We start from the raw sequence: 10,181 nt of genomic DNA on the forward strand, positions 1-10,181 counted from the left end.
TTATATATATTTATATTTATTTATTTACGAAAGTAACTTTTGTTCAAAAATATATAATATATAGGATCGAACAACATTAAGAAAGGAGTTTAATTAAGAGGAGTTGGTAAATAAATATATTTTAAAAAAAACATCTCTCTTATTTACAAGTTTTGTCGTTGGCTTAGTTTCAATATTTAGTCAGCAAATTATATTCCTCAAAGATGAAAGTGTGTACTGCGAAGCATGGAATCGGAGCGCCTCCCGTTGGGAATTTGAAATCTCTCCCTCTCATCACTCCACTAAAAAGAGACGTTAGAACTCTTTTTTAACCTTTTCTGGACAAAACATTAATTATTTTCTTCTTTCAAATATTATAACTTTTTTCAAAAAAAAAATGTAATCTTTTTTTCTCTGTCTTCCTCATTTAATGCTCATTCAACTAGTCTTTGTTTCAGACAAATTAAAGATTACACCTTTCATTTCTTACAGCTACTTTTTCCCCTTCCCCCACAACTCACTCATCTCTTCAGTTTTATTTATAGCAACGTCTGTAGTTTTCAGACATACAGGATTTGTTAACTTGGGGTTAAAGAATCTTGGATTTTGTAAGTTCTTCTTGTATTTGTGGTGTGTTTGTTGTTTGAATTGATATATGGGAATGCTGAGTTTTTGTTCTATGTTTTCTGTTTGATCTTTCAGATTCTTGGGATTTGGGAAGGACAGCATTGGTTCCCTGGAGCTTAAACATTTGATTTGTAAGTTTTGTTATGCGGGTTTTGTTTTGTTTTGTTTCTTTGTGCTGATACCAATTGGGGTTTTCTTGTTCACCATTTATACATGGGAAAAATTGATTTTTTGCTAGGGAATTTGTAAAGACTGCAGCTTTAATGAGTTCTGAGTTCTTCTGAGTCTTTTTCGTGTTTGGGTTTGTTTTGTTTTGTTTCTTTAAAATGGTGATGCCAATTGAGTTGTTGTTCTCTTTGTAGGACTGTTACATTGATTCACTGCTACGTTTTTGCTTGCTGATTCGTGGGGTTGAATGTCTTTCAATTTGTTATCTTTGCAGATTTTTTAGTTTGATTATGGTTTGACCTAGATTTAGAATTAAAAATTAAGAGCTTTCGATTTTGATATCTAAGATGAAGAGAAAGGAAAGGGGGAAAATGATTTTTTGATTAGAGAATCTGTTTTTAGATATGATTCAGTTTGGAAATTTCTAGACCAACTAGGGGAGGGTACTACTGATATTCATCTTCATTTAAAAGCACTGGACTTTTAAGTATTCGATTGACTATAACCTTTGCATTGGAATGATTTGGGAAATCAAGAACTGGGTTTGTGGCTGCTTGCTTGCCTGCATTGCAATTTAATTTTGCGACGATTTAATGTGTTGACTATGCATTTATGTTATTAGGACACTAAGTGAGTCCAAATTCAAAGGTCACACGAATACTTCAAACGTGTTGGAAGTTGGAACTAATTTGATTTTAGTGAAGTGTTAATGCCATTAGAGTCCTGAAAATCTTCTGTTTTTTTAATCAAACTTTTAGTCCTGCCACCTTTTTAGTCTCGCACTAAATTGATAAGCTTTCTAAGTCCTGGAGCCTGGAGGCACAAGTTTGAACTAACAAGGTCATATTGCTACTCACTTTGGTATATTAGAGACGACCAACAGAAAATGCTGACCAGTAATCAACTGAAATAGACAGCTTGACAGAAGTGAGGATCTTGTCAGGGTCGGGGAAGTGGGGCAATAGGATTAGGTGGTCTATGTTTGGATGGAGGAATTAGTGACTTAGTGTTACAATAAGCATGGAGGAGGAGGAGGAGGAAGATAGATAATTATTATTGAAGGTAGCTATGTGCAATAAAAGACTCTTGCAAGCCAAATTTAAGTCTGGAAGTCACAATGTATGCCAACTAGAGAATGCTTCTCAAATGTGTGGGTTTTCATCACTACAGAGTAAAGACTGAACGAGTATGAAGTAACAATCTGAAAAGAACTTGTCACATGTTCTGGGTAGTGATTATTCAACAGGCCCCTCATCCCTGGTAGAGGCCTCCTTCGACTAGTGCTGATTTCAAGATAAGGAAATTGAGTTGGTTTCATGTTACAGTCAGCTTAAATATTGATCGAATGGTTGGAATTCAATAAATGGAGAAGTTTGCTGGAAAGAGATGTCGCATCAAGATTTGGATAATGCTAAGTAGTTTCATTGGAATTCTTGAATGAGGATAGGTTTCAATGATAAAGAAAAAGAGTTAAGAAAAGTGGTGGACAAAATGGGGGGACTAAGAAGAAGAAAAGATAAGATCAACAAAGTTACTGTGGGGGAGCAGATCTCCTCAATTTCCTCTTACTGAATTTTACAAGTTCCGGTGACAAAATAAATTAGCTTAAAGGAACAAATCTATTAAAGAATATGCTCTTCATTTTACTCACTCATTTATTAGTTATACCAAGTTTTGTTTTAAACAGTATCTCTTCTAAAATTTTCTGCAGATGGGTCTGGAAACAATGGTTGTTGTTATAGCTGTTTTTTCAGATTACAAATTTTGAAGAGAGTTTGAGATCAGCAAGTGAATATGGTTGTTGAGAAACAGGGATCCAAGAGTGGAGGTTATGTTGGTGGCTTCCTGCAGTTATTTGATTGGAATGCAAAGTCACGGAAGAAATTGTTCTCTAGCAAGTCTGACATACCAGGTAAACGCTGAAATGTGTGTGAACAATGGATAGAACCTTTGATTCTTCCATGTCCATTTATAGTGGTAGAACTTCAAGAAAACTATGTTGTCAAATATTATAATTCCTATGCCTTTTGCAGAGCTATCCAAACAGAAGAAGAGATGTGATGGGAACTTGCCTATGACTCGTGTTCATTTGGTCGGTATTCAATAGTTAATTAAGCTCTCTCATCTTTTCTTTTTCCACCTACTTGGAGATTACATTTTCCTGTTGTACTTTTTCATGCTGAAACTATTTTGATTGCAGAACAATGAGGATGACACTACAGCTGTGTCCAGTATCAAAGGTAGCAGTGACTACAGTTGTTCCTCATCAGTAACTGATGAGGAATATTATGGAATCAAACCTGCTGGTGTCGTTGCAAGGCTTATGGGATTGGATTGCTTGCCATCCTCTACTTTGTCAGAGCCTTACTCTACTCCATTTTTCGATTCCCAGTCTCTAAGAAGTGCTCCTTCCCTTTCGAGAAACCTTGAATACCAGCAAAATTTTCAAACAGTTTATTCCAGCAACCTCCATGAGAAGATAGAGGATCTAGGCAGGAGCTCATTCGAGCCAAAGCAACAGAAGATAATCAGCAGGCCCATCGAGAAGTTTCAGACGGAGATTTTGCCTCCTAAGTCGGCTAAATCAATCCCAGCCACTCATTATAAGGCTCTATCCCCAATCAAAAGGGCCAATTCTATCCCACCTCAGAATGCAGCTCACATAATGGAAACAGCTGCCAGAATACTTGATGCAGGACCTCAAGCGACTTCAAAAGTAAAATCGCCCCTAATTAGATCTTCTTCAGTACCCTTGAAGTATAAAGATTTAATAGGAAGGGCTGAAGCTTCTCAAAAGGTAGCCAAGATTGCTGAAGCTTCTCGGAGGCCAGCTGAGTCTAATGCTTCGAAGTATCTTAAAGGGCAACCTATGAATAAGAGCTGGAGTGGGTCGGCAGATATAGCCAGGCAGAAGGATTTCTCAGATTCTGATGACTCTTTTGGTGGAGGCAAAACTAAAGGAAAATCTGTTTCACTAGCCTTGCAAGCAAAAGTGAATGTTCAGAAAAGAGAGGGCCTAAATGCAGGCAGTAGCAGAAGCATTCTTGTCCAGAAAGAACCAACAAGTAAAGGCATCTCAAACCAGTTGTTTTCAAGCCAACCTAGTACAGAAAAGAACACACACAAGAAGTCATCTGTACATAATAGTTCAAGTGTTCTGCGGCAGAATAATCAGAAACAAAATAGTATAGCTGATAGGGGCAAGTCACCTTCTAAGCAATTTCTTTCCAATTCACAAGGAAAACGAACACTCAGTGGTGATTCTTCCTTTGCGCGACAGAGAAGTTCAGGTAAAATGGCTGAAAACTCCAAAGTCAGCTCCAGACGGTTGAGCAGAGAAGCAGACAATAAAAAGGAAGAAGCATATTCTTGTACTAAAAGTGTGTCACGTAAGAAACGGCCTAGTGATGGTGATATCCAGTATGAGAAAAATCAGGCTACTGGAAGTATGTCTACTCATAAAAGTGGGAAGCTGATTCAGTCTGGCACATTCATGGATAGGGAAATAAGCTGGGGTGAGAACAGTAAAGGGAAAGGGACAGACATTATTTCTTTCTCTTTCACTACTCCCCTAGCTCGATCGGTGCCCACGGCTGAGCCCCCAAGAGAAGTATTAGGGAAAAGTAATGAGTTTAGCACAGACTTTCGAAGTAACAATATGCAGCTCACCTCAGATTGTATGAATAATCTCAAGGCTCCTTTGGGGCATCATAACTTGAGTGGAGGGGATGCTTTGAGCACTCTTTTGGATCAAAAGTTAAGAGAATTATCTTCTGTAGTTGAGTCTTCACGCCAGAAAACATCCAATAGTTCTTCATCAATTTTTGAGGACCTGTCACCATCTCTGAATGGTTTATCAAAGACCACCATGTTGCATGCTAACAGGAACCATGATGACATGGAAGTGGATGATTCAGTCAGCCCTTGCAACCCTGGGTTTTCTTCTACTGGTCCTCTGGGAATCACTGGGCAGCACAAGCATCAGGTATGTATCATAGGTTTTGCAAAATTCTGTTTTTGCATTTGAATCTTTATTGTTTTCAGTTTGCCACTCAAAAGAGGTATTTAGTTAACATAGCTCTTTTGATACATCAACTGATATTCTTATACTGTATTCCTTGTCATCTGATAATTTCTATTTGAACATTCAGATGACTCTATGTTAACCTGCATTCCTTGTTAGCCCTTTTGTGCCTTTTAATGACTTGATGTTTTGCGGTCTTTGGATTTGACTTAGTATGATGTTGGACGTCTTTGGCTAAAACTTTCTTCTCTGGTTCAATGTACTTTTGGTTCAATGTACTTTTGGTAATTGTATTTGCTCTATTTGGTTAAGAACTCTTTTTTTATTAAATTATAGAAAGCTTGCTTTCTACTAAGTAGACGGAAAACCTCTCAATTTCATCATTTAATCTGTATCATTTCAGGTGGTTGAAGAGGAACTGAGTGGGTACGGTAGCAGTGAATATGAAAGCAGGAAGGTGTTTGGCAGTCGGTTCCTGAGCCCTATTTCTGTTCATGAGCAATCTTTTCTTACTGAAAGTTGCAATTCTTCTGATACTGCAGAAAGTAACAATACAGGAGGTAAGATCAGCAGACCTAGTGCCTTTATTTTTATGCATGAAAAATACACTGGTAATTTGTGTTATGAACATAGGTTGAGACTATAGATAATCTGAACATTATCTAATGAATTTCAGCTTGCAAGCAAAGTTCATCGGTACAAGCTAAAGAAGTGTTTGGTATATGCTCGTGGAATAAGTTCCACTCTATGGAACCTGAGGTAGATTTGTTAGACTCTGCCTCTTCAACTTTTGGTAAAGAGGACAGGAAATCACCAAATTGGGAGCTGGAATATGTGAAGGAAATAGTATACAATATTGAGTCGATGTTCATGGATTTCACAATGGGAAGGTGTCAGAATATCATCAATCCACACCTTTTTGATCAACTGGAAAGGATAAATATTCATAGACATGACGAGCTAAAACAAAGGCGAAAGGTTGTATTTGATTGTGTGGGTGAATGCTTGGACTTAAGATGTAAGCAGTTTGTGGAGGGTGGATATGATTCATGGTCAAAAGGTGTATTGGTGGTTAAAAACAAGAAGAGGCTAGCAGAAGAAGTATATAGGGAAATTTCAGGGTGGAGTGGCATGGGAAACTACATGGTTGATGAACTCGTTGACAAGGACATGAGCAGCGGTTTTGGAAGATGGATGAACTTCGAAGTTGAAGCATTTGAACTGGGAATACAGATCGAGAAACGATTGCTTAATTCATTGATTGATGAAGTAGTTGCTGACATCTTGCTACTCTAAAAGATTTTTATCTTCATCCTCTTGATACAATTCTTGATCTTGCTCCATGCGAGTGCACATTCTTCTTGTATGTTTTCTTCATACATCTCTTATGATTAGAAAAATTAAACTGAAACCAGCTTTTGGATGTTCATGTACTTACATTATATAGATTGTTTTGTTGGAGGTGATGTTACCAGAATATCAAAATCCACATTTCCAGTCTGGTTTATGAAAATATTTTGAAGTGTGGGTTTGATTGAAATTCGATCGAGTTGAGTTGAAATCTGATCGAGTTGAGATAATCAAGCTGAGTTATCATCCCAATTCAAAAAAGGAAGGGTATTGTTATTCAGTCCTTTAGTAGTCCCATTATACAAAAAGTACATGCAAAGTCTAAACTGGACAAGTAAAAGTGAACGGAATAAAAGACCATTGAAAAGCAAAAGTGCATGATTGGAAAAGCAAAAATGCAAAAAAGAAGAAAACAGGAACTAATTAATCAGTACTAGTACTGGATTCTTATATATGAGTACATTTTTTCGATGATTAATCCTTAGGAGGTGCAAGTCGTAGATGAAGATCAACTTCCGTTCCATCAACATCTTGATTTTGAACGGCCATCATGTGTTGTTGTTGGCGCAAATGTATCTGATATCGAAGTGGAACCCCTGAAAGTATCTGTGACCGATAATACCTCACGTTATTATTAATCAGCGCTCCTGTTCTTACTGCGTGTGCATTAATCAACGGAACTACAGGACGGAAACGCTGTTGATAACCGATAAAATGAGCTCGTCTTGTTCTTTGCCTTTCCTTTTTATGTGCATTTTGGTGTCCACCTAGTGCTTGAGAATTCGCAAATTCTCTATGACAAAATTGGCATTCAAATCTCTTGTCCTCCGATGGAACAAGTGGCGGAGGAGTGGTTTGATCACATTCCGTCACCTGAAAACCAAATAGTTTCACTTGTCTTGGTGATGATGAAGAGAAGTTAGTTTGTACTGAGCTTTCTCCCATATTTTTAGTCACAAAAAACTGATGCTTCTGAAAATAATTAAGTCATAATGGAGTGGTCTTGTATTTATAGAGAAGATAGAAACATATATTCTCATTCATGCTCTAAAAGTAGTTGGGGCCAAATTAAAAGGATGTGCACTTATTTGTTTTATTCATAGTCATATTATTTCACTTTTCCATTTCAAAAACTATCCTAAAGTGATTCAATAAACAAATAAATAATATTCCTTTCCATTTTAATTCGTGACATAACACATAATTTAAATGATCACATAATCCAAAGAATTTTAGGATTTACAATGGTTGTACAAAACACTTCCTAAGTTAGCATGTCACATCGTTTATTTTTCAATTTAATTATCAAAGGGTACTATACGCATAATCCCTTATCACTATTCATCAGACTTTTTTCATGTGCCCACACTAATTCATCACAACAATACTTTGATCAACTACAAATTTAAGACATAATCGCAACATGATCCGCTAGTCGTAATACAGTGTTTAGAGTCATAAGTGACCTTAAGCTAGTTCATGATTTGACATAATACTAAGATTCATACAAATAATAATTGAAGATAACTGGTGCAAAAGTTAAACTGAAATAAATATAAAGCAACTGAATAGTCAAAATAGAAATTATTTGGACAAATCAGAAAGTTGAAGCTACTGTCTGACTGTCTGGAAGCTTCTTCGAAGATGAGTTGTTCGGATAAGTCCTCAACTAAGTCTAACTATTTGAAACTAAAGGATTAACATAAAGAAATAACACTAGTTCTTGTCTTCGAAAGATGAGGACTCACCAAGCTCATTAGTTGAGATGATACGAAAATCTACTAACTGCGAGCTGAATATTAAGTGTCTGAACATATATTATAGAACAATAGAGCGCGAAAGAGTATGCATTTAGTAATTTAAATATATTGAATATGTGAGATAAACACAATAATCTTAAAGATGAACACCATAAATTTAAGATGTTGAACTAAATATAAAACATACATATATTAGCTGATGTATCGACCAAGTAATAAGCATGTAACTAATCAACCATATACTAAGTAAACTGAAATACAAGGTCATCAAATATCTAATTATTGTGGGAGATACTATTAACTGACATATTTGACATACTTCATCTGAGCTAAACGCAGTCCAATCTGTACACCAACTAGAAGGGTGTTCTATACTTTGTCAGGGTACAAACACTATGTAACATGGATCTACTAAGGTGATGTCCAAAAAGGACTAAAGTGTCAGTCTTGGTCTCATGGATGACTCTTAAAACCTATGTTGGCACGTAGTTCTAAGACTTAAAGATTCCTATCAAAGATCCCAATCCTAGCTGACATATGAGTCTTAAACCTATGTTGTCACTTTGAGACTTAGATGATATTGCTATTAAAGGTCTCAATCCTAATTGACAGATAAACCTTCATCCCTATGTTTGCTCGATGCTAAGTAACATTCCCAACTAACTTAAACGGATAAACTACATAAGACTAATAATATTTGGTAGCTCAATAATACGAAAATTAGAGATTGAAATAACAAATGCTTTATATGAAAGTATCATATACCTGTGGACCTAAAAGATTAAAGATACAACTGATCATGACAAATTTTATCATCCTGAATAAAGCATGTAATATGATTTCAAAGACATGAATTTTTCCTATTCTGAGGGCTTTCAAAAATAACCATATAAATATTGAATTTTAGGTAAAAATACGTGTTAATGGGTTATTCATGAAAAAGAAAAGAGATGTAATTTATGTTTTCATATGAACGGTAGATTCTGTAAAATTTCATTAACTGAAGAATAAGGTTTTCTTTTGAATTTAATGGATGAAAAGATACCCATCAATGAAATTTCACAGAAATGGAAAATCTTTACTAATAGTAGTCTATCTAACTATAATACACTAGCATATCATTCTTTCACATATAACTACTACTTATTCATTTGTACTTCCAAATTATATAATTCTTAGCTCTATAGGTATCAAACGCTTCCTTTTAAAATCACAAAGTGCAGCCCAGATCTATCAATCTTTAACCACTTCATACTTTCATTAATGACTTACATCGTAAACTCTATTCCTATTTCAATCGTAATATAAGTCCAGCTCAACCAATGACTTCTTCTCTACCTTCTTCCATGATATCCATATCAACTTACTACTCATTAGTTAACACTTGAAGACATATTACCTCAATTCTAATGTAATGGATACACAACTTCTACATATCTATATCTATATTTATATTACCTTAAAAGTATGAACTCCTAATTTGAATGTTAAATTACTATAATATTTCTAACTTAGGTTGTGACTTTTTCGGTGAGTTGTGACTTTTCTGATAAATTGTGACTTTTTTCAAAGGCTTGTGATTTTTCGATGAGTTGTGACTTTTCCAAATAGTTGTGGCTTTCCCAAAGAGTTGTCTTTTCCAAAGAGTTGTGATTTTTTCTATAAGTTGTGATTTTTCAAAAGGATTTTGACTTCTCGAAAAAGGTCATTTTTCAATTAGTTGTGATCTTTTCAAAGGTTGTGACTTTTCAAAAGGTCATGACTTTTCTGATAAGATGCAACAAATATTTGTTCATACCACTCTTTGTTGACTATAAATAGAGGGGCTTTCTCTCATTTTTTCAACCACAATTATTTTTAATGTTCTACTCTTCTTATATTTTAAAAGATTTCATGTGATGTGTTATTATTCAGTGAGTTCGAATAAGGTTGTAAGTGATGCCTTTGATCTTAGTATATACTGAATACTGTTGCGTTGTGAGTGGAAGGAAAGATTTCTTTTTGGTTAACACATAAAACATACATTTTTGTCGAGATATTATTTGTGCCATTAGTTGTATGACAACCTTGTGCTGCCTTTTCTGCAGCACTTTTATCATATTAAAATTAAATCAGTTGCTAATAGTGGTCCATTTGTAACATGCTAAGAGAATAGTTGTGGTATTAACTCCCCTTTGATGATATGCTTCATTGTTATACCAACAATAGAAGAATTAAGCAAAAAAAGGGGAAAATTTATCTTGAGGATTATAGGAAACGTACTTGTCCTCTCT

The 10,181-nt window shown here is 35.4% G+C and overlaps 2 protein-coding genes across 2 annotated transcripts; one reads left to right on the forward strand and one right to left on the reverse strand.

Moving 5' to 3' along the window:
• Positions 1-367: 367 nt before the first annotated feature.
• LOC107031494 (serine-rich adhesin for platelets-like) lies at positions 368-6,283 on the forward strand. The gene is made up of 7 exons (XM_015232929.2): positions 368-587; positions 682-737; positions 2,486-2,686; positions 2,808-2,866; positions 2,975-4,759; positions 5,202-5,358; positions 5,475-6,283. Exons 3-7 carry the CDS (start codon positions 2,569-2,571, stop codon positions 6,092-6,094), a joined length of 2,739 nt encoding a protein of 912 aa, XP_015088415.1. The 5' UTR covers positions 368-587; positions 682-737; positions 2,486-2,568; the 3' UTR covers positions 6,095-6,283.
• A 339-nt stretch (positions 6,284-6,622) lies between these two features.
• Positions 6,623-7,093, reverse strand: LOC107023785 (zinc finger protein 6-like). The gene has a single exon (XM_015224586.1). The coding sequence runs from the start codon at positions 7,091-7,093 to the stop codon at positions 6,623-6,625; it is 471 nt and encodes a 156-aa protein (XP_015080072.1).
• Between the last annotated feature and the right edge of the window lie 3,088 nt (positions 7,094-10,181).

Source organism: Solanum pennellii, chromosome 1 (genome assembly GCF_001406875.1).
Source record: "Solanum pennellii chromosome 1, SPENNV200".
In the NCBI taxonomy this organism is placed as follows: domain Eukaryota; kingdom Viridiplantae; phylum Streptophyta; class Magnoliopsida; order Solanales; family Solanaceae; genus Solanum; species Solanum pennellii.

What these genes read in the sequence shown, in the direction of transcription:
- LOC107031494 (XM_015232929.2), top strand. Translation starts at nt 2,569, where the DNA reads ATGGTTGTTGAGAAACAGGGATCCAAGAGTGGAGGTTATGTTGGTGGC. An exon ending in CTATGACTCGTGTTCATTTG is followed by an intron (nt 2,867 to 2,974) that starts GTCGGTATTCAA and finishes TTTTGATTGCAG; the next exon opens with AACAATGAGGATGACACTAC. An exon ending in AGAAAGTAACAATACAGGAG is followed by an intron (nt 5,359 to 5,474) that starts GTAAGATCAGCA and finishes AATGAATTTCAG; the next exon opens with CTTGCAAGCAAAGTTCATCG.
- LOC107023785 (XM_015224586.1), bottom strand. Translation starts at nt 7,093, where the DNA reads ATGGGAGAAAGCTCAGTACAAACTAACTTCTCTTCATCATCACCAAGA.